Source organism: Tetrahymena thermophila, assembly GCF_000189635.1.
Source record: "Tetrahymena thermophila SB210 genomic scaffold scf_8254431, whole genome shotgun sequence".
NCBI lineage: Eukaryota > Ciliophora > Oligohymenophorea > Hymenostomatida > Tetrahymenidae > Tetrahymena > Tetrahymena thermophila.
Window position 1 is genome coordinate 771943 of NW_002476212.1, and position 23914 is coordinate 795856.

Below are 23914 nucleotides of genomic sequence, written 5' to 3' on the forward strand. Positions count from 1 at the left end.
AAACAATATTTTTTTTCATAAAAAATAAATATTTTAAAACTTTTTCTCTTTTTTTTAAATTTATAAAATTAAGAATAAATAAAATCTAATTTAATTATTCTAAAATTAAATTATTATTAATAAAATAAATAGAAATTGTACTCTTTTAATGAGTAACTTACTTAGCTTAACACTTCTTTAGTATAATGTGAAAAATTAGAATCTTTGATATTAAATCTTAAGTAACAATTTAATTTTACTTTCTTAAATATCATGATTTATTATATCAATCTAATATGTAGTAAAGTAGATATTTCAGATGATTAGGTAAGTTAAATATTTGCTGAATACACTTTCTTAAAGGATTTAATTGAAACTAATAATATGAGGTAAACGTATTTTATATGTTAATAAATATTTAATATATCCAACAAATTGTTTTATAAATTATAATATTATATTTTCACCTTAATTATTTCTACCATTAATAAAAAGCTGATAGTTTGAATCTTGCATTTTAAATTATGTTAAATAAAATATTAATTTCAATCATTTTGTTAATTTAATAATTTAAATAAATTAAAATAATTTTAATTATATTTTATTTAAATAGCAATAATTAAATATATGCCCAAATTTTGTCTTTACAAAATATCTTTAACTTAAAATTTGAAGCTTGTAAAGAACCTAGGTAAAATCGAACTATTGATATTTAATTGATTTATTTTTTAATTTAAAAGATTAAATGAAATTTAAGATTAAGGAAATATTCTATTAGAAGAAACTATGAGCAATCTAATTAATCTCAAAAGTTTACAGCTAAATTTAGAGTAGTCTTTTTTTAATTTATATTTAAATATAATAAGTTCATCTTTCTAAACTAATTTACATTTTTGATTATTTTTGTAGTAAATTATATTAAATAATATTTTATATATATAATAAAAGCGGAAATTAAATTGAAGATAGAAAGAATAGAAATACTCGCACATATAAATGCACTCAGAATACAACTTAAAATTTAAATTTAATTATTAATATTTTTATTTTTATTTTATTTTAAGTAAGATGTTATAACAGTTTTAAATTGAAGACAGAGGTGCAGTTTAGATTTGCAAAGTATTACATAGGTACAAAGCATTAACGAACTTAAATTTGTAGCTTTGGTAATTCTATTATAATTCTATTAAATATTATTAGTTATTTTTATTGTATTAAATAAAAAGTAAATAAATTATTTATTAAAAAAAATTTTTTTGGAAAGGAAAAATAAAATGGGGGACAGATAGATAGAGAGTATTGCTGAAGGTATTAATAGTTGTGCTAATCTGGCAAGATTAACTTTAAAAGCATCGTAAATTTTATTGATTATCGTTAATGAATTCAAAAATTCTTTTTCAATATTAACTTTTTTTTAATTGTAAAATTTTTAAAAAGTGCAAATTTATTTGGAAAAGAAGGTGCATTTTCAATTAGTAAAGCATTAGGTAGTTGTTGTAGAACGTTGACTCATCTAGATATTAACCTCTCGTAATAAATTTTAATTTTTTTTTAGGATAAATTTAAATTCATTGTATAATTTAATAAATATTTTTATCTATTGTAGCCTTAAATAATTTTTAAGTTGACATAAATGTATATTTATATATTATTTTATTATTATAAGGAACAACAAAATTGGAGAAGCAGGAGCATCTGCTATTTGTATTTTACTAGGTACCTGTAAATTACTTATGAATCTAAAATTTGATCTTTGGTAATTTTTAATTTTCTTTTTTTTAATTTATAAAAATCATATCCCAAATAATTTATTTTTACAGCAAAAAAATAAGTAAATCACAGTAAGTCTATAAACTATTATGTATTAAAATGAAAAATTAATTGTATTCTCCTTTAAATTATGTTATTCAGCCAAATCAAAATAACAGAGTTTTAATTAAAAAGTTTTATAGAATAAAAACATAAATATTTTTTTAAAACCTTATTATGAGGAATAGTAGATTAAATTTAGTTTGAATTAATATTGGCTCTTTAAAAATATATTTTTATAGTTTTAATTCTAACTCAAAGGATTTACTTAAAATAATTATCTTGGTTAATTTTTTTTAACTATCATCATGATTAAATTTTCCTCTTAATTTGATTAATTCTTTTAAAAAATATTAATTTTAAATATCTTCACTATTTTTCTAAGCTAATCTTTTCTTTTTAAAATTGATTTTTCTTAATTATTTTATTTAGAAATAAAATAAAAAGGGTAGAAAATTAAAATTTTATTTTTTAGTTAAACAAAAATTTATTAATTTTTAAATTTCTTTAAATATTACTGTACTCTTCATTCATAGTCATTTTTTAAATTTACATAAAATTAAATAAGCAAATTTACAGAGAATAATAAGGAAATAAACTATGGCGTGAGGGGATAAGTTTCAAATTAATAAATTATTTTGATTTTTTTTATTTGAAAATTGGTTAAAATGAAAAAAGAATTAAGTAAGTTTTCATTATTTTTTATCTTGTTGAAATTAAATACTAAAATTTTTAATTTGATAAATTTCATTAAAGTCAGATTTCTTTTAGGTTCATTGTATATTTTTTATTTAATTTTATTTTAATATTGAGAAATCTAATATTAGAACTCATATCTTCACCTAAAATTGTTTCATATTTTTTTGATATTCCTATCTTAAGGATCAGGAAAACCTAGATTATTATAATAATCATTATATTTGACCTCTCACAAATGGCAATTCTTCATCAAAAAAATTCTGAAAAATTAATTTATCTATTCATCTTTAAGTTATTTTGTAAAATTGTATTTTAAAATGATGTGTTTTGGGTTAAAAAAAAGCTGATTTTATATTTAAAGTGCAAAGTGTTTATATTATACTGAATGAACATATTTAATATATTTATATATTTACTCATTTATACAGTTTAATTTTTATTATTTAATTTCATTTATATCATAAAAATAAAACAATACCAAGAATATTTAACATTCCTAAAAGCAACATTATTGAGCTTGTTTTTGAAGAGCTTTTATCTTATGATGATTGTTGAGGACTGTTAGGATCAGAAGCTACTTAGAATCTAAATTATTGACTTGCTTAATTGCTTTAATTTGGATTAGTACTTGGTGATGACGATGATGATGATGATGAACTTTGTAAAGACCTCAAACGTGCATCTGCTGTTTCGATAAGCATGTTAACTTAAACAAGAGCATTCTAGGAAGGTTCAATTAAAGTTAATTAAACATGTAAGGAATTATCTGCATGATCCCATCCTGTTCCACTAGGCACGATTAGTGAAGTATAATCGAATACCTAACCATTGCTATCTTAGAAGTATACACTTTGGAATGAAAGCTATTTAGTATATGTAGAATCAATAAACCATATTCTCATATACATTTGATCACCAACTGTGTAGTCAGCAGGATTCTTTACAGTAACAAAATCAGATAAGTATTAGTTACCTGTAACATCTAAATCTGCTATGATGATACATGTTGTACCTTCTGCACAACCGTTTGTTGTCTAAATATTTACGTTAATTGTAAATGTTTGGACTTCACCTCTGATGGTCAATACTGTTGTACACCATTTAAAAGCATTCAACCAAATAGAATCGTAACCTAATAAAAGTCTAAAGTGTAAGATTTATACAATTTATGAACCATCAGAACTAATAGTTTGACTGTATGCAAGGCTGTAAACATCAATTAGTGGAATCTAAACTCTTAAATCACCAACGTTACCACCAGGTAATGGACTTACATAAGGTATACCTGAAGCAGGTACAGGTAAATCAATATAATTTTAGTCATCTGTAGGATAGTTATTTGTAGAAGGTTAGTATTATACCTTATCAGTTAGTATTGATAAGCAAGTATTACAATTTAGTTAGGAGTGAGAAGTATCTATTGTGATATCTGTTCTAATGAAGTTAAGTTCTTATCCAGCTTAACCAGAATTTTCAGTGTAATAGTAACATTTTGTGTTTACAACAAAGTTGTCAATATTTAGACCTAGTTCAATCTCACACCCACTTTGTGGGCTACCAGTTAACAAAAGATCACACTTTAAAGGGTTTAGAGATGAAGCATAGTATCCGTTATTGCACAAACAAGTTCTTTAGTAAGGATCTACTGATGAGTTAGGGTCACAGCAAGAGAGGCAGACTATACCATTACAAGTTTCACATCCATTATAGCAACCATTACTATTAGTTCCAGAAACTGTGGATATAACTAGAGATATAGAAACCAAAAAGATTATTATTTTTTTGTTCATTTTTTATTTATTTTTAATTGTTTATTTGATTTAAATTTTATAAACTTAACATAAAAGAAAGCAATATTTAAAATAAAATTATTACAACATATCTATCTATCTATCAGTTCCAGAAATAAGGTAATAAATAAATAAATAGACTTATTACTTAATTTTAATTAAACAGAAAAAATAAAAATAAAAAACTCTCAAAAAATACTAATAAAATAATCTTATTAAATTTTTTCAATTTCAAGATTACAGTATGTCTAAAGGATTTTCTCTAAAATGTTAATCTTTGGATTAGAACAATTTTTAAGAATTATTTTTATAAATATAAGGCCAGAAAACTAATGATGTTGAAGACTTATAGTAAATAATTTAGATATTTTATCATTATCTCAGCTTATTATGAAAAAATAAAACTTTTTCAATAAAAATAAAATCAATAAATTAGTATTATTTTTACATTCTTAATTAACTAAAATATTTAAAATTGTAAAGAAAAATTTGAAAAAATAGTTTTATGACATTTAAAAATATTTAAATATTATTTTGAACTGAATAAATTTTAAATTTAAAAGATATTGAAGTACTTAAATAAAATATTATAAAAAGTAACAGCTTTTATAAAAAAATACTCTTAAAAAAGTAAATTTTGATATTATTATTTTATTTTATATTTTTTGATATTAATAAATCATAAATCAATTGATATAAAAATAAAATTCTATTTTTTAATATTAAATAATTGAATTTTAGATTTTCTATATTTCATAACTTCAATATATAATATTGTAGTCAAATTTATTTGAATTTATCAAAATATTTATGTGATATATTTCTATTTAATAAATAATTTAGGCTACATAAAATTTCCAAAATATTTAAGAGCGTTTTCATGATATTTTACATTTTATATGATTTTAGTGTTGAATTATTTCAAAATATAGTTTTCTTTTATGAAATTAAAAAAATTTTAATGTGGGTATTTTATCATCTATAAGGTTTATTTTTACGTTAAATAACTCATATTTATTTTTATTTAATACAGTCCAGTTTTATAACTTTAGTATTTTTATCTTATAAATATTAATTCTTTTCATAAATTTGATAAAAATTAATTGCTTCCAAACAACCTTTTTTGTAAAACAAAATTTATTTTATCAAATAATTGTTTTTGTGTTTTAAATAATAGGGGAATTATAGGTTTATTGTTTAATTAACATTCTATGAAAATTCTGTAAATCAAATGTATATTTATTGATCATTTAATAAATGATTTTTACATGCTTGAAAAAATATCTATAGAATAGAAGAAATTTAATAATTTTTTTATTAACTAATTCATTTTTGAATAATTAATTTATTTGACTTAATTTAATAAGTAAAATTTTAAATAAAACAAAAATCAAAAATTATTTTCATATTATTTTTTAGCCTCTAATTAAAAATCTTTTTAATAAGTTAAAATGTTTTAAATATATTTTAAATTATTTTTATTTATTTATTTTAATGCTTTTTATTTTTCTCAAAAAATATTAAATGCTTAACATGTTTGTAGGCAAATATTTCTTTTGTATTGAATTAGCTGATAAAATAAATAAGGTTATATTTTTTTTAAATTAAAAATTATTTTTTAAATGTAAAAATAAAAATTATTTTTTTTGGATTTAAAATAAATATTTTTTTTTAATTTTTTCAAAATAAAATTATAAATATGTTTTAATTTTCTCTTTATTTTTTAAAATTAAATTTATTTTTAAAAACTATTCCAATATTCTAAATAATTTTAAATAGATAACATAATCTTTTTATTTTATTATTATATAAAGTTAATTACTCATATTTTTATACTGCTTATATTTTTAAAATTCTAGAAATATTCTTTCAAATGTGATGTTATCAATAACTAACTATAGAATATACACTTTTTTTATAATTATTAAATAAATAAAGACTTGAAAGTAACATAAAAATGTTTTTTATTTAGCTTTAAAATATTATGTAAGCTCTCATTCTTTTTGAAAATTATATAATAAGGATATTCAATATTTTACTTTACACACGCATATTTTTTAAATACAAGAAAGTAATATTTTTAGCAAATTGAAAATAGTTAAAGTAAGATATAAATAAATGGTTTATTGAATTTAGATGATTTTCATCAAAAATAGATCAGATTAGATAAGTTGAAGAAGAATTCCAGATCTTTTCTTTTGATTGAAAAGCAATTAAAAATTATTGTGGAAATAAAAATCAAATATTATTACAAATCTTTAATTAATATATCTGCAAAAGAAAGAATGTCATAACCCCACCTTAAATTATACGGAAATATACTTTGTCCTTATGTACAAAGAGTGAGATTTGCTTTGGAAGCCTTGAAACTTTAATACGATTATGTAGAAATAGATTTGTTAGCTAAAAAGCATTTATAAGAAGAATATCTTGCTATTAATCCCTTGGGATGTGTCCCAACAATTAACATTAATAACTCAGTAAAATAAATTAATAAATGTTTTAATTTTTCTAATTTTTTATTTAAAAACAGAATGTTTATGAAAGTCTTGTCTTGCTAGAGTTCCTCGAAGAGTAATTTGGAAATGTTTTCCCAAAAGATACTATAAAAAGAGCTCAGCAGAGAATATGGGCAAACTATTATGATTAAAATGTGATTGGAAATATTTGGGATGTATTCTAAGTCTACAAGAGCAAGGACGAAGAGGGCTTAAAAAAGTTGGCCAATAAACTTGCAGAAGAAATCAGGTACTGGGTTAAGCAAACTAAATTATCAGAAAGAGTAAAGGCTAACCCTAAAACTTTCTATGAAGGTGAATAACTTACCTATGTTGACTTTGCTGTCGTTCCTCATACAAGATACTTAGAAGATATTGTTCGTGTCACATTCAACAAATAATTATTTGATTTGGTTGAAAATGATGATCTAATTAAAGATTTTAGAACCTACATTAACAACGTAACCTCTTCTGAAGCTTATAATAGAATAACCCATAAGCTTCCATCATTACCAGCCCACGGAGAAAACTCCCTCCTTGATAGCCTTAACTTTACTCCCGAAACTTATGACTACAGTAAACTCGTAAGAGCTTATCTTTCCAAAAGATTTGAATCCTGATTAATTAAATTTGAAAATATTAATTCTTAAAAATTAAATAAAATTTACTGATTTGTTGTATCTGTTGTCTATTTTTACATAGAATTTAAAGTATCAAAATATTGTTATCAACCAAATTAACTTTTTATCATGTTTCAAAATGTTTTATTAGAATTTTACAAAAATATTATTGCTTTTTTTGTATGAGATTTACTTATTTTAATATATATTTGATGCTTAATAAATCATATGAGATAAAATAACATTTTTAATTCATAGAAAATGTTTTGAAAAACAAACAATTAAATATAAGTATGTAATTTATTTAGTAATAAAAATGAAATCATGATTTTTTTTAAAAATTTATAATTCACAATTAAAAAGTTTATATTATTTTTATATGTTTACAATATAAAAATTGTATTTATCAAACCATTAATTTCTTTAAATTTTATATTCAATAAATCAATTATTAACTCTTTAAATATATTTAAATTACTTTTTTTGTACGATTGTGCATTAAATGTATTTTGACAGCCACATCTTTTTGTATATTTGATAACCAATTAAACATAAAATAAGAAATAAATAATAAACTACTCAACATAAAATTATAAATGCTTATTTTATGCATTCTACTTTTTAAAAAAGTTTGTTACTTTCTTAGACTTTATTTCAATTTTATATATATGGGTTACACAAGTTTTAAAAATTTAGAAAAGAAATTCTTCTAAAGAATAAATCTGAAAAAAATCAAATGTAAATTTAAAATTAGATGAATTAAAAGAATAAATAAAGAACATTTAGAAAATAGATTAGATTTCTTAAAAAGAAAAAACAGGGAAAAATGTTTAGAAAATTTTTAGAAAAATAAAAAGAATTTTGATATGTTTTCTGATGTGCTATGAAAATCAATATCATAAAATTAAAAAAAGTTGATTTAGAAATAATCTGGAACAAAAAAAACCCATTTCAAAAACTCTTTTTATAAACAAATCAGGATAATAAATATTAATAAAAAATAAACAAAACTCTATAAAAATTACAAATAAACAAATAAAGCAATGTCTTAATTAACATTATATGGCTTTCTCCTCTGCCCTTATGTATAAAGAGTGAGATTCGCTTTAGAAAAAATTGGAGTTAAGTATGACTACAAAGAAATTGACCTCTTCAAGCTTAAATAGAAAGAATAGGCCTACTTAGATATTAACCCTTTTGGAAAGGTTCCTACAATAGTTATTAATAACCAGGTATTTATTTATAAATTTACAGTCTTTAAATCTTCTAACTTAACATTTATTATATTAATTAGATTGTATATGAAAGTCTTCCTCTTCTTGAATTCCTTGAAAATGAATTTGGCAGCGTCTTCCCTTAAGATAACATCAGAAAAACTTAATAGAGAATTTGGACAACTTATTTTGATTAAAATTTTATTAGTAAAATGTGGGGAATCTTTAGTCTTATAAAAACAAAGGATGTTGAAGGATCTAAAAAACTTGCTAACGAACTAGCTGAAATATTGAGATTCTTTACTTTAAATTCAAAATTATCTGAAAGAATTAAATAGAATCCTAGCAGCTATTTTGAAGGAGATACTTTAACTTATGCTGATTTTGCTATTATCCCTCATGTTAAAGTACTAGAAACTAACTATAAAATATTCTTTAAAAGCAGTTTATTTGAATAAATTGAAAACTAGGATGAGTTAATCTAGAATTTCAAAACCTATTATTAAAATGTTGTTTCTTCTGATTCATTCAAAAGGGCTGTAACTAATCCTGTTACACTACCTCCATAAGGAGACAATTTCGTTTTAGATGAGTTATAATACACAACTGAAAACTTTAATTATGAAAACCTTTCAGAAACTTACATGAATAAAAAATTCGCATAAGCTTGATTATATTAATAAATTAAAATTTAATGTTAAGCTCCATATTGTTTCTTTTTTAGTTTTGTCAAATCAATACTTTTATGAATATAAATATTCTATTATTTAGCTTAAGTTATTATATAACTAAGAAAATAGATTTAAACTATTTTTTATTTTAAAAATTATTTATTAATAATTGCAAAAGTTAATTAAAGATAGTTAGCTGAAGAATCATTCTAAGTTTTTATTCATTCAAAAATTTTAAAAATATTTTTTCATAAAATTAATAATATATTATTAAATTGACTAAATAAGCTTAGGAAAAAGTGATATCCTAATCTAATTTAAACAAAGTATTTAAATTATTTACAACTTGTATTTTAGAAATCAGAAAGAAAGCTTAAGGCTATTTAATTTATTTAAATGTTTTATTTATTTTTATTTTTTCTTTTGATTTTTGTCAAAATGTTAATTTTAAAAGATTAAATTTAATTTTAATAAAATATAAATTAAAAATAGGGTAGCAAAAATTACTTTTTCTACATACTTAATATAAGCTCTTTTTATGTATTTAATTTTTTTAATAAATTAAAAGATCTAATTAAATTTTTTAAATTAAATACAAATTATAAAAAATTACATTAAATAATTATTATTGTAAAAATAATTAAAAATAATAATGAAATTAATAATATTTTATATTATTTAAAAATTAATACATACTAGATTTAATTTCATATTAAAGGAATTCATTATTAACTTTTTTAATATTTTTAAAATACAATTTAAAATTAAATATTTATGAAAAATTATAAAGACAACAGCTCATTTTACAGATATGAAATAAAATAATATATTTTATATGAAATTGGAAGAGAAATATTCTGTTTATTTATGTATTTTTCATAAAATAAATTGCTAGCTTACTATATATTTCTATTTAAAATTATACATAACATCAATTTAAAAAATTAAAAGATTATTTTCTTTAGAACAATTCTGTTATTATAAAAAATGTAAAAATAAAATAAGTTTTTTTAATAGAATAAATGAAGAATTTTTAATTGAGAAAATATATTATAAACTTAAAAAGAATAAATAAAGAAAAATGTTTAAAGATTTCTCATCAAAATAAAAAGAACTTGATATATTTTATGATTTATTACAAATTAATTTCAAAAAGCTTACATCAATGTGATTTAATAAATTTAGATAAAGAAATAATCTAGAAAAAAAGAAAATATTAGAAGAACTGTTGTTGTTTATATGTTTATTTTGATTAATAACATTATAAAAACAAACAAACAAAAAACACAAAAACACTAAAAAAAGGTTATAAATAAAAGAATGTCTTAATTAACATTATACGGTTTTCTCCTCTGCCCTTATGTTTAAAGAGTGAGATTTGCTTTAGAAAACATTGGAGTTAAGTATGACTACAAAGAAGTTGATCTGTATAAATTTAAACATAAAGAGTAGGCATATTTAGATATCAATCCTTTTGGAAAGGTTCCTTCAATATCTTTCAACAACTAGGTATTTATAATTTCTTGAACAATTAATCAAACTAACTAAATATATATTCAATTAACTAATTAGATTATCTATGAAAGTCTCCCTCTTCTTGAATTCTTAGAAAATGAATTTGGTGGTGTTTTCCCTTAAGATAACATTAGAAAGACATAATAGAGAATATGGGCAAATTACTTTGATTAAAATTTTATTGATAAAATGTGGGCTATACTTGGAATTATAAAAAAAAAGGATGCTGAAGGATCTAAGAAGCTTGCTAACGAATTAGCTGAAGCTGTGAGATTCTTTACAAAAAATTCAAAGCTATCTGAAAGAATTAAATTAAACCCAAACAACTATTTCGAAGGAGACACATTAACTTATGTTGATTTTGCTGTTGTTCCTCATTTCAAAATGCTTGATGCTATGTATAGAGCATTCTTTAAAGTCAATTTCTTTGATTAAATTGAAAATTAGGATGAACTAATATAGAATTTCAAAACTTACTATCAAAATGTTATTTCATCCGACTCTTTCAAAAGGACTGTAACTAATCCTCTTAATCTTCCTGCCTAAGGAGATAACTTCCTTTTAGATCAATTATAATACACTCCTGAAAGCTATCATTTTGATAATTTTATAGAAATTTATATTACTAAAAAATTTGTAGAAGCTTGAGTGTATTAACTAATTAATTAATATTCAATTTTAAACTGTAAACTGATTTATATTTTATTTTGTTTATTCAATAAATTTTATTTTAATAAATATTCCATTTTTTAGCTTTTAAACCATTTTTTGATTAAGAAAAATGTAAGATGAATTATATATAATACACTCCTTAAAGCTATAATTTTGAACTAATAGAACATTATATTTCTAAACAATTTATAGTTATTGAATGTATTATTTAATTAAAATTCAATCTTAAATAGTCTGTCTACTGGTTTATATTTAAATTTATTTATTCAATAATTTTATTTTATAAATAATCCAATATTTAGTTTAAATTGTTTTATCTTTTTAAAAAATAAATTTAATTTATTTTTTTCTAATTTTCATAATTTATTATAATAATAATAATTATCAAACTTAAATAAAAACAGTAAACTAACAGCCAATCTCCCACTAACTTATTCAAATTTTAAACATAATTTTTTGTAAAATTAATACAATAAATAAAGTTTTATTGAAGCTGTCTAATTTAAACTAATTTCTTAAAATAATTATAATTTAGATATTAGTAATAAAATAAAAGTTTAAGTTATCTAAAATTTACATTAATTTATTTTTATAATTACTGAATCTGAAATCATATTATCATAGAATTTCATTTAAATTCATATTTTTTTTCAATCAAAATTAATTATTAATTCTTTATTTTATTAAATTAATTTAATTTTTTAATATTTCATAATCAAATGTTTTTTCCTTTAATATATGAAAGAAATATTTGAACATGAATGATAAATTAATGTAGCTAAATTATTACCCATATATATCTATCGAAAACCAATTATATAAATGATTTTTAATAAATTAATATCTATAAGTAGATATTTTACCATCAATTACAAATTGAATTTGGGGTGAGGGTGAGTGAAATTTAAGAGAAAATACAGAATATGTTTTTTTGTTAACAAAATATTAAATTAAATGAAAATAAATTAAAATAGCTACATTTAAAGCATGTATTTTATCTTTCTATAAATTACCAAATCAATTAAATATCTTAATTAATTTTTTATTTTGATATTTTGAAATTAATAATGAATTGATGATATTAGATAGTTAAAATTAAAAAAAAAGCATATGCAATAAAAAATAATTTATTAGTGTAGAGAAGTTTAAATTAGAAATATCACTTTTGATTTAATTATATCATCATTTCGACATTTATTCAATTTTAATTAAATATAATTGTTATTTTCTATTATCTAATTTCTTTCCTGATATACTAAAATTTATTAAAGAAATGAAATTAAAACTCTGATTATTTAAAACAGCTCAAACCTATCTAGAGATAGGTATTTGATGTTATGGAATATTTATATTATTATTTTTTAACTTAAATCTTAAATAAAATACATAATTTATAATTCTTTACTAATTCTTAACAAAACTTGATTTTAGTAGGAGATGAAGTAAATAAAATATCTAATAATCTTTGTGCTAATCATATGCTGCTTATTGACACACATATATGTTTGACATTCCTACTCATCTATAAAAAACTTTCAAAACAGATTTATATAAAAATATAGAATGTAACAAATTTGCATACTTTTGTTTCATTTTAATATAATTTCAAGAAATTTAATCTAAAATTTGCTCATATGAAATATAATATTAACAATTTTTTAATATTGTCTTCTTCTTCTCCTCCTAATATACTATACTTTTCTGTAGTTAACCTAAAATGTTAAAATCATTTAATAAAAAAAAATAATAAAATATTTATTATCATAAAGCAATTTATAATTTAATTTTGATTTTGAAAAATATTTTCACTAAATAAAAGAAATAGTCTTTCCTATAAAAAAATATTTCAATATCAAATTAAATTTTTTTTTTTAATGAGTTTTATCTGAGCAACAAAATCTTTAAAATTTATATTTAAAAGTTGATTGGAAAAAATATTTTTCCCATAATAAATTAATTTTTTTTAATTCTTAACTAAAAAATAAATAGATATTAAAATTTACATTTAAGATGAAAGTTTTAAATAATTTGAATAGCAATAATCTGATCTCCTGATCAGTCATTTAATTAAGGTTATAAATAACTTATTTTGAATGGGTATTATATTACAAAATTAATTAATATATTGTATAAAATTAATTAAAGTAATATTGTATCAATTTCAACGCAGAATGGTCTGATATTTAAGTTAGTTCAAAAATTTATTTCCTCATGCACAATTATAAGTTAAATTTGTTTGTAAATTTTTTAAAGAGTTTGATTATATTTGCTAATTATTTGCTTAAAATTATACTTAGATTACATAAAAAGCAAATTTATCTTTTTATTTAATTCTCACAAATATGTAAGCAATAAAAGAATGAGAAATTTAAATCGTATTTTGATTATTTCATGTATAGTTTTAAGGTCATAAAAATGAATATTTTGTTTATAGATAGCACTATATGTAATTTGGTTTGCAAAATTTATTTATAATTCGCAAAAAAATAAATTGAAAATATAGTAAAGAAATCAATTACCAAAGTTCATTTTTGATTGATTATTGTATTATCAAAGAGTAAATCAAATAGAACAATCAAGTATACATAGCAAATAGCACATTAAAATAAAAGTTCAAAAATATTATCTATAAATTGTTAAATTATGGCACTTGTTGGATAGGCGCAAACTCTTTCAAAATTATAAGATAGATATAAAGATTACAATGAGAGCGAATCTCATTCTGAATTGCTTACAAGGTCTGTTTAAAAAATAGTTTAATCGCCTAAAAAATGTAATTTGCTTATAAGGATCAATTATAGTTTAAAAATTGAAAGCATTAGAAGTTAAATTAAAATAATATTTAATAAATAGTTGATTAAAATGTAGTAAGTATTGGATCTGAAGATAGAAGCATTTATTCAGAGTTGGAAAGTAAACAAAATATTAATTTTTAAATAGATTTATTGCTCATTTATTCTATCTATTAGAATATTTATCTGATAATATACACTATAAATAGAGGAACCACATAAAAATTTTACTTAGATTTGCCCACCCGAAAAATATAGAAAATCTGAAAAATGTCAAGTTTGCAATATTTCGTTTTAATTGCTGAATTCTTCTAAGAATTGGTAACATTAATTTACATTTAAAATATTCTTAGGTGCTCAGATTTTTGGCATAATGGTTTATTTGTTTATGTATTGACGTATTAGATTTATTAATCTCCTGCTAAGTCAAAATCAATGTAATATCAAATGCAATTAAAATATCATACAATATGAATATGTTTAATAAAAGATTTTCATAAATGCATAAAAAAATTAATGTAATTAAAAGAAATAATAAATCAATTACGCAACTTGAGAAGAACAAGAAGAAAAATAAGCAGTTTTTATAGATAGAAAAAAGCCTTAAGTTAATATATCATTAAATAAATGCCCACCTTCAAGAATATTTAAAATATCTAAGTTTGATTAATGTGTAATAAAATAAATAAATAAATAATTAAGTTAATTTTGTGGTAAATGTGTTTGCAAAGAGTGCTCTCGTAGAACAAGAAGAGACCCTCAAAATCAAGAAAATTAAGTAAGAGTGTGCGATCTGTGTCATTATTAAATTCTCTATAAAAGAATTGTGGAGTCATTTTTCAAAAACAAAACAGAAAAAGATAAGTAAAGAACTGAATTAAATGAAGAGTGTGAAAAAAAAAAGGAAGACTTATATAAAAAATAAAAAATAAATGAAGAGATTAAGCTTTAGGTAAATTTTAAAATATCTTTTATCAAATTTAATAACCCTACTATCATATTTTTATTAGCTATTTGTATCCATCTATATCAAATTTACTCTCATACTTTTATGAGATTTTGAGAAAATGAATTGGTTTTAAATTTGAATTATATACTCAAATCCTGCTTAATTAAAATAAATTTAATTAGGATCATTTTTTATTATAAAAAAATATTTTAAGACTATTTTTTTAAACGTTCTGGAAGGCCATGATGTTAATTAAGTAGTATTAACAGTATATATTTAATTTTTTATAAGAAGCTGGATTTTTAAATTTAAGTTCTTTTTTACAGGAGAAACTAAGAGTTTTGATAAAATATCATTAATAACTAATTTAAAATTTAATATAGACACAAACGATAAGATTAAAATATGCACATCAGATAGAAGAGAAAAAAAATAAAATATCAGAAATGAGAGATAATCAAAATAAAAAGATGGCAGATAACTAAGGACTTAAAGATAAGATATAAAAATTATAAATTGAAGGCCAGGAATAAGAAAAAGAGCTTACTCAATTGAGATCTAGATATTATGAATTGTAATCAATTATATAATAGTTCATTTTTTTGATAATTTAATTAAATTATGATTGTATTTATTTTTAATGTTGCACAATTTTACTTACAGGAGAAATTAATTCTAAAATGTATTAATTATATTGTTCAAAATATTAAGGCATCAGCATAAAAACGATTTAGAAAGGCTACTAGAAGAAAAAGAAGAAGAGTTTGCTAACGTTAAATCTCAATATGAATCTATTTAAAAGGATATTGATAAAAAAAAATTTTAATCACAATAAGATGCTACAAATTTTCTTGAAGAGCATCCAAGATCTAAGTCAGCAATGAGATACCAAGTATCTATAATTGATTATAATCATATTAATTCTAGTATTAATGGAAACAGTAAATCTTCCTTAAGTAATCAAAAAAAAAAAAATAAGAAACAAAGGAAAGATTAAGAATAGTAATCTGGCTATTGTAATAAAACTAACTGTAGTGTTTTTTGATTAAAAATTTTGAAAAAGGAATTTATAATAAGAAAAATTTTATAATTTGAAGATACTTTTAAACAATTTACAATGCTTTTAATAAGTTATTATTTTCTTTTATCTTAGAAAAGGCTACAAATATATTTTAATAATTAATTAATCAAATAACTCTGTCTTAGAATAATTAAGGAGGGAGAATGTAATAAAATTGAAGTCTGTCTTGAGATTAATTCTATTTAAAAAATTTTTCTCATGAAATTTACTATTTTGATTATAATCAAATTTAAATTAAGCTTCTACAATATTTTAAATAAATAATATTTTAAATTAACAAATAAACTAACTATATAAAAAATAATATTTCTTGTACTTACTTTTAAATTCTTAAATTATAATAATTATAATTATAAAACTTATATATATGTTTGTTTTTCTTAAATCTAATCCCTTTATTTAAAATATATATCTCATTAAAAATTTAACTAAAATTAAATAAATTACTAACTAACTAACTGAATTTTATTTTCTTTTAATCCTATTATTTCTAACTGTTTGTCTATTATATTTATAATATAAATTAAATAAGATCTAGGAAGATTTAAAAAATTGACTTAATTTTAAGTTTAATATTGATTTTGTTTTAAAATTTTTGTTGAGGTTTTTACAAATATTTTTAAAAATAATATTTTTTTTTAAAGTTATAAAACTTTCTAATATTAATTAATCTTAACATCTACAATATCATATTTTAATTTTTATTTTTTAATCATGCTAAAATGTATCTATTAAGGAATTCTAAAAAGTAAAACAATAATTTATTATTACAAGATATAGCATGTTTTAGGATCTTTTAACTAAATTATAAATTTTGATTTTATCTTATTTTAATGAAATATTGGAAATTTATTTATTTGAAAAAATTAATATAAAATTAAAACTATTTTCTTTGACAAATAATTATTCTTATAAAATAAAAATCTTGAACAAATTTTACTTATTAAAAATAAAAATGATATAAAATGTATTAAATTTATAATGATAAAGCTCAATTTTATTGAGCTTTTCCTTGATTCTTGACTTCTTGCATCTTCTTTTCTAACTCTTCCTATGAGACTATTTTAAAGAAAAATTTTATTTTTCAATAGGTATTGTACTAACTTACTCAAATAGTAATGCTTAACTGGGAGAAGATTTTCGTCAAGCTCATAAACTAAAGGAACTCCAGTAGGTATGTCTAATTCCATAATTTCTTTTAAAAATAAATAAATTCAATAAATAGTTCTAGTAGCAAAAAATTATTTAAAAAATATTTTTAATAAAATACATTCATCAGTCATCTTATCTAAATACTTAACAATGGCTCTAAGAGAATTTCCATGAGCTGAAACGATTACTTTTTGACCCTCAATAATTGCTTTACATATAGTATCAGTCCAGAAAGGAAGTACTCTTTCTACAGTATCTTTCAAGCACTTAATTTATTCGTTAAATAATTTGGTTTAAAACACAGAAAAAAAATTTAAAATAATTTTTACTTCTCCTTTTGGTAAGCTTGAGGGTGGTATATGCTTGTATCTTGAATCCTTACCTGGGTAATCTGGATGATCTATGGACATTTCAGGAGGTCTCACGTCATATGATCTTCTCCAGATTTTGACTTAGGCTTCTCCTATTGTAAAAATTATTACAATGATGAATACATTTTAAAAAATTAATAAGATTAATTACCATGTAATGCAGCTGTTTCAGATTTATTTAAGCCTTGTAAAGAGCCATAGTGTCTTTCATTAAGTCTCCAAGATTTTATAATAGGAATATGATGAATTTATAATTCTTCTGCTATGTGATTGAATGTCTAAATAGATCTTTGTAGGACACTTGTTATTGCTAAATCAAAACTATAACCTTTCTATTTTAAAATTTATCCTGCAAGAGTAGCTTCTTGATGACCTTGCTCTGATAATGGAATATCATGCCAGCCTGTAAATATATTTTTAAGATTCCATTCGCTCTAACCGTGACGAACAAACACAACTTTGTATTTACTTTCTGAACTCATAAACTCTAATTTATTTTTTAAGTTTGCTATTAGCTTAATAATTAATTATTTGGAATAAATAAAATAATAATTAATTAATAATGATTATTTATTTATTAATTTTGAAGATATTTTAACCATGTTAATTGTTTATTAATACGAAATTCTATAAATTATTAATTGGAATACTGATGTCAAATATAAATATCTTATCATTTATATGATTTTTCTTTCCTAAATTTTTACTATAAATAATTTTTTAATAAAAAGTTCTATCTAGTATTTATTTTAGTCAATTGAATTAATTCATAATACATATTACAATTAAGAAGATTAAAAAAATATTTTACTTCTAAAAAATGTTAAATAAATTATATGAATAATAAAATTTTATTAAGGAAATTTGAAAATTAATAATCTGTAAAATATTTAATTGCAGTTGATTTAAGAAAATAATTTAATCTCAAATTAATCTATAGATTTAATTAAATCTAAAGATTTAAACTAACATAAATTTATCATATTATTGATTAGATTATTTTGTTTTGTAAATATGTATCTTTACTAAGATCTATCATATTATTAATTATTTTTAAATTTTAAAACTATTTTTGATTGGAATTTTTTGTATTATTACATAGAATATTTTTTTGAAATTAAAACTTAAATTGCAAGAATAATTTAAATATAATTATTTCTTTCTATTTTTACAATCAACTTTTTAATTTGGTTTCATTTTTTAGATGCTTTTAAAAATTTTTCATAACGCTGCTCTGCTGTTAGCGGCTATTATTTTATCTTATTTTTTCTCATTCTTTCTATTCTATAGGCAAAAGTCTACACAAGTTCAGGATTAGTAAAGCCGTGAGCTTCAACTATTTTTTATTTTTCCTCTTCTGTGACTTTGTATGATTTTAAAGGTTAAAGTTATTTTCCTGTTGAATTTTGTTTTTTGCTAGAAATTAAACCAGAATTTGAAGGAGATGCCATTGAATGAGCATTTTTTCTTATATGTTCACTTTTCATAGAAGCTCCAGACTAGCTGAAAGTATCCTCTTTATTAGATAGAGCATCAAAATCAGAATTAGCATCTGTTCTGTTATTCAATTTAGCCTTTTAGGTGTTTAACAAATTACCATAATCTACAGCAGATTTTGTTGGTAATTTTTTCTTTACTAACGGTGAAGGTGGTTTTTAATTTAAGGTTGGTAGAGGGACACCATTAGACATAAAATTATTATTTTGTATTAGAGGTTAAGGTTTTTGTTACAGTGGAGGCAGTAAAGTATTTTTTTAAGGTTAAGATTAAGATGCTGAGTGCTTTACAAAATTATTTGTATTTGTTTAATTTATATTTTATTTATTGTTTATTGATGGAGGATTTAAAAATGACATTACATCGAAATTTTCAGGTATTTTTAATCCTGTATCAAAATCATCCATTGGTTGATTAAGCCAAGCGTCATCAAATTCTGGCAAATCTTCATCATCTTAGTATTTTGCTCTAGCTAATCTTTACTTCATTTTTTTTCTTAATCTGTAGCCTCTATAAGTTTTTTATATGATAATAGCATATTTATGTTTAGACCTTTAGTCAAATATCTTTCTAAAGTTAACCACTTTTCTAAGTAAATATCCCTTATAACACTTTTAAATAGTTATGATTTTCTTTAGATTTTTTAAGTAAAATTTTTGGTTCTTTTTAATTTTGTATGTAGACTTAAAACCTAAACTTTTTATTTTATGAATTGATCTTTTATGTTTATTTTCAAAGAAGTCTTTTTGAAAGAAAATAGAGTTATTTAAGGTTATTATATTCTAGGAGCTTACCATTTATGATTATTTATATGATTATTGATTAGTATTTGATGAGGATGAAGAAGGTCTTAATTAAGAATAAGTTGATTATGATTAATATGAAGATGGAGGCCTAGAAGAATTTGAATTTGCAATCTATAAATTAGATATACTCCACATTTAAATTAGTTGATTAAACGTGAAGGATGAGTCTAACTTGTAAAAGGTAATATTTTAAGCAAATAAATTCATTTATCGATTTCTCTTTTATTGTTGTATAAATGTGTGCTGTCTTGTTATGATTGCGAACTCATTTAAAAAAGCCTAAATTGTATTTGAATTAATCTACTTTTTGTGCTTTAGTATCTAGTTAAATCTCATTTCTAAATATCTCTTTTTCCCTATATCTATACCCTGATGATTCACTTCTTACAATCTAGGGAGATATCTCAAAAAAAGGTAATCGTATAAATCCCTTAAATCTTCCGAAATATTTCTTTTGACAAAGTCATTATCATTAAATCCAATATACTTTATATTAGGTGATGCTCTTACTAAATTAAGAACACTTTCAAAATTTTATATTTTGTTAAAGGAAATAATCAAAGTAGTTAAGTTAGGAAGCATAGGCAAAGAAGTAACTTTTTGAATAGTGTTGTGGCCTAAATGAAGATACTCAAGACAAGGCAGATATTAAATCCCATTGATATTTTCTAACTTATTTCCATTCAAGTAAAGCTCCACAAGGAAAATGAGAGAAAACTCTTTTGGAATTTCTTTGATGAAATTATAATATAAAACCAACTTTTTTAGAAGAATGTTATTTTACAGTCCATCTATAGATACTATTTAGTTTCTACCGATATCTAGTTCTTCTAAGAATAGATTTTGCTTTAAACTATCTCCAATACTTTCTATTTTGTTTCTGAAAAGATAAAGTTTACGAAGTTACTTGTTTCCAGATAAATTTTCAAGCTTTTTGATTTAATTATTATTTAAATTCAGCACTTCTAAATGCTTGCAGCTGCTTAAATCAGCCATTTAAGTTATTCTATTAAGTTCCAAATTTAAATATCTGAGCTCCTTTAAATTTTTAATTGCACTATAGTCAGTAATTTAATTTTAAGCAAGATTTAATTCAACTATTTTACTACTATTCAATTAATTCAATTTATCTAATTTATCAATTCTATTCACAGCTAAACTTAGAATTTCTATGTTAGGAAGTCTTTCTAATCCTTCAATATCACCTAATTTCTCTAACTTTAATTCCAATCTCCTCTTTTTCTCAAAATTCTTAAAAATATCAAACTGCAAAAACTGTTTTAGTGATTTCTTGATTTCACCTCCACTATCCAGCTTAGACGCATTATTCGATATCGACTATCCAAAAGATTCTTAAAACATGTCTTCATCATCTTAAAATATATTTTCCTGTTCTATATCAAAAAACTACCTTATAAGTTTAGGCTAATAAGAAGAAAAAATTCTAGTTAGCTCTTTAATAATATTATTTTTATCATATTTTTGAAGCAGTTGTTAATGACAAAATTGCATCTTATTAAAACATATTTCTATAAATGATTCGAATCCAATAGCTTACTGAGCTTATTTTTCTTCTAGCTTAGATATTTTTATTACTTTGTTCTGTGCATTAACAATTTCTTTCCCTTCTTCTCCCTCTACTTTAGTAAATTGTTTCAATTTATCCTTGCTAAGAATTGTTATTTTACATAAAGAATTTTCTTCATCTTTCATTTAATTTTGAATCTTAGCTTAATTCTAATTATTTTTATTGACTTAATTCTTATTTACCAAATTAGAATTAGTACTTCTCACAGTTAAATTATAAGAAGCTTAATAACTTAAATCTCCTAGGACAATATTCTCTGATTTTTAATTATTTACCTTATTATTATTACTTAATGAAGGTGGAGCTAATCTCCTCCTATTTACAACTTTAACAGCTTCTTCTAAACTTACTTAATGACTATCTCTAGTTAATATATTTCCTTCGTCATTTAAACTTAACGGTTCTCCGAAGTTAACATTCAACAACCTCAATTAATTTTCGTCATAATAAATATCATTCAAACTGGGAGTTGGTTATTCTTAATATGCAGCGAATTATGGAGGAAGCTTGTAGTCTTTTTAATAGAAACTCTTTTTTTATAGAAATTCTTCATATTCAAGTGACAGGAGGTCTTCGTGTTCCATGTCATATATTTCTCTCTCTTGGTTTATTTTATCTTATTTATCTTACAATTTTTTTTCAAGCTCTTACTTAAAAATAATTGATTCTGTTACACTACTTTTAAGAGCCTTTTGCCCACTCATAATCAATTCATATTGTCTCATCCCACTTTTTTACAAATTGGTTTAAGATTTTTCAATTGAGCTGAGCAAATTTTATTTGCTTGAAAATTATTTCTTTTTAACTTCAGGAGTCATTTCTATATTTTGTAAGTTGTTCTTAGCGTCTACCCTTGAGTTTTTCATTAATCCTCCAACACTTCCATTCTTCGCCAATGATGGCAAACTACCATTTTTATTCAATCCAACTATGCTATTATTTTTATTTGCTACCATACTATCAATTAAATTACTCTTTTTCATGTTTTCTATTTGCTCATCAGCATTTTTAAGCATATACCCATGAGTTGTCATTCTTAGCTCATCTTTTAGCTCTTCTATAAATTCTTATGACATAATACTATCTTCATCTGATAAAAGTCCCTCTTATGCCATAAATTCCCTTTTAATTTTTTCTTCAGCAAAAACTATCTCTTTTGCTTTTTGCTCTCTTTCAAGCAAAGCCTTCTTTTTCATTTCTATATACTATGATTCAGTTATAATATCTGGTTTTACTTTTACTACTTCTCCGAACATATCAACAATCTCTACAAAGCTGACATTATCCTCATCCTCACTATCATCTAAAAACTCAGTTGCATCATCATCTTCCATCGGCTAGCCATCAAGTATTTCTGCATCTTATTGCTCTATATCTTTCTAATAGCTCTGATTTTAAATCTTACTATTTTTTAAGTCATTGTAATTGATTTAAATGTTCTAATTTGACAAAGACTTTGCAGTTTATTCTTTATCCTGCTCTCTTAAATTGATATTATAATCATCTTAGTCATTTATAATTTAATTTTATTATTCGATATCCTTTCTCTTTTAAACAGCTCTTGAATTTTACCTCGAGCCTGTCTTAGACATAGGCTTCGATTTAGGTTTTGGATCTTTTTTAACTTTAACTTTAATTAATTTTTTTGCATTGGCCAGTTCTCTGTCAATATCATCAAAAATTTCTTAGCCTGCTTTATTATTTTTCAAAAAATCTTTCAATTTTTAATTTTCTTTTTCATATTCTAACTCATCAAGCTTTATTCTTTCATTCTGCCTTTTGATCAAATCATCAATTAAAATTGAACCATTTTCAATATTTAACATTGAATTATTTTCATCATCTGATTCTAAGTTTTCTATATCTGCCATAATCTTTCTCTCCAATTCTTCATCGTTGAGAGATCTTTCCTCATCGTAATCATCTCTCTAATTATAGCTCATTTGACTACTTTTTTAAAGATACTTTTATCTTATTTTGTTGAAATTAAAGACCTTTTTTCTTTGTTTTTCAACAACTCTATTTATTTAATTTCTTTCTATTAATACAATCCTATCTTCTTTCTTTCTTTTCTTTTGATCAAATTTTCAAATTTATATAAAAATTTAATAGCCAATCTATCCTTTCGATGGGATTTGATAACTAATCATAATATCTCCAGTATTTAATTGTTTTAAAAAAGTAACAAATTAATGATAAATATATTCATGA

General features: G+C 21.5%; 9 protein-coding genes across 9 annotated transcripts; 6 read left to right on the plus strand and 3 right to left on the minus strand. All coding sequences in view use genetic code 6, as the record gives it.

The window, feature by feature from the left end:
• Positions 1–363: 363 nt before the first annotated feature.
• On the plus strand, positions 364–1487 carry TTHERM_00572050 (hypothetical protein; the record flags this gene model as incomplete). Its single annotated transcript, XM_001027711.2, has 6 exons — positions 364–368; positions 593–670; positions 720–809; positions 928–1145; positions 1244–1333; positions 1417–1487. The coding sequence occupies 6 exons, from the start codon at positions 364–366 to the stop codon at positions 1485–1487; spliced, it is 552 nt and encodes a 183-aa protein (XP_001027711.2).
• Positions 1488–2872: 1385 nt separating this feature from the next.
• On the plus strand, positions 2873–3484 carry TTHERM_000572019 (transmembrane protein, putative; the record flags this gene model as incomplete). The annotated part of the gene is made up of 1 exon (XM_012799758.1): positions 2873–3484. The coding sequence occupies one exon, from the start codon at positions 2873–2875 to the stop codon at positions 3482–3484; it is 612 nt and encodes a 203-aa protein (XP_012655212.1).
• Positions 3485–6562: 3078 nt separating this feature from the next.
• On the plus strand, positions 6563–7395 carry TTHERM_00572020 (glutathione S-transferase, amine-terminal domain protein; the record flags this gene model as incomplete). The annotated part of the gene is made up of 2 exons (XM_001027708.1): positions 6563–6757; positions 6811–7395. The coding sequence occupies 2 exons, from the start codon at positions 6563–6565 to the stop codon at positions 7393–7395; spliced, it is 780 nt and encodes a 259-aa protein (XP_001027708.1).
• Positions 7396–8375: 980 nt separating this feature from the next.
• On the plus strand, positions 8376–9280 carry TTHERM_00572010 (glutathione S-transferase, amine-terminal domain protein; the record flags this gene model as incomplete). The annotated part of the gene is made up of 2 exons (XM_001027707.4): positions 8376–8627; positions 8690–9280. Exons 1-2 carry the CDS (start codon positions 8439–8441, stop codon positions 9278–9280), a joined length of 780 nt encoding a protein of 259 aa, XP_001027707.3. The 5' UTR covers positions 8376–8438.
• Positions 9281–10600: 1320 nt separating this feature from the next.
• On the plus strand, positions 10601–11443 carry TTHERM_00572000 (glutathione S-transferase, amine-terminal domain protein; the record flags this gene model as incomplete). The annotated part of the gene is made up of 2 exons (XM_001027706.1): positions 10601–10789; positions 10853–11443. 2 exons carry the CDS (start codon positions 10601–10603, stop codon positions 11441–11443), a joined length of 780 nt encoding a protein of 259 aa, XP_001027706.1.
• Positions 11444–13056: 1613 nt separating this feature from the next.
• TTHERM_000571989 (hypothetical protein) lies at positions 13057–13680 on the minus strand (the record flags this gene model as incomplete). The annotated part of the gene is made up of 2 exons (XM_012799759.1): positions 13057–13179; positions 13471–13680. 2 exons carry the CDS (start codon positions 13678–13680, stop codon positions 13057–13059), a joined length of 333 nt encoding a protein of 110 aa, XP_012655213.1.
• Positions 13681–14110: 430 nt separating this feature from the next.
• Positions 14111–16253, plus strand: TTHERM_00571990 (FYVE zinc finger protein; the record flags this gene model as incomplete). Its single annotated transcript, XM_001027705.3, has 6 exons — positions 14111–14240; positions 14321–14380; positions 14469–14580; positions 14962–15211; positions 15592–15782; positions 15920–16253. 6 exons carry the CDS (start codon positions 14111–14113, stop codon positions 16251–16253), a joined length of 1077 nt encoding a protein of 358 aa, XP_001027705.2.
• A 1027-nt stretch (positions 16254–17280) lies between these two features.
• On the minus strand, positions 17281–18294 carry TTHERM_00571980 (2,3-bisphosphoglycerate-dependent phosphoglycerate mutase; the record flags this gene model as incomplete). Its single annotated transcript, XM_001027704.3, has 5 exons — positions 17281–17348; positions 17398–17484; positions 17560–17707; positions 17771–17904; positions 17964–18294. The coding sequence occupies 5 exons, from the start codon at positions 18292–18294 to the stop codon at positions 17281–17283; spliced, it is 768 nt and encodes a 255-aa protein (XP_001027704.2).
• Positions 18295–19005: 711 nt separating this feature from the next.
• TTHERM_00571970 (IQ calmodulin-binding motif protein) lies at positions 19006–23646 on the minus strand (the record flags this gene model as incomplete). Its single annotated transcript, XM_001027703.1, has 1 exon — positions 19006–23646. One exon carries the CDS (start codon positions 23644–23646, stop codon positions 19006–19008), a length of 4641 nt encoding a protein of 1546 aa, XP_001027703.1.
• Between the last annotated feature and the right edge of the window lie 268 nt (positions 23647–23914).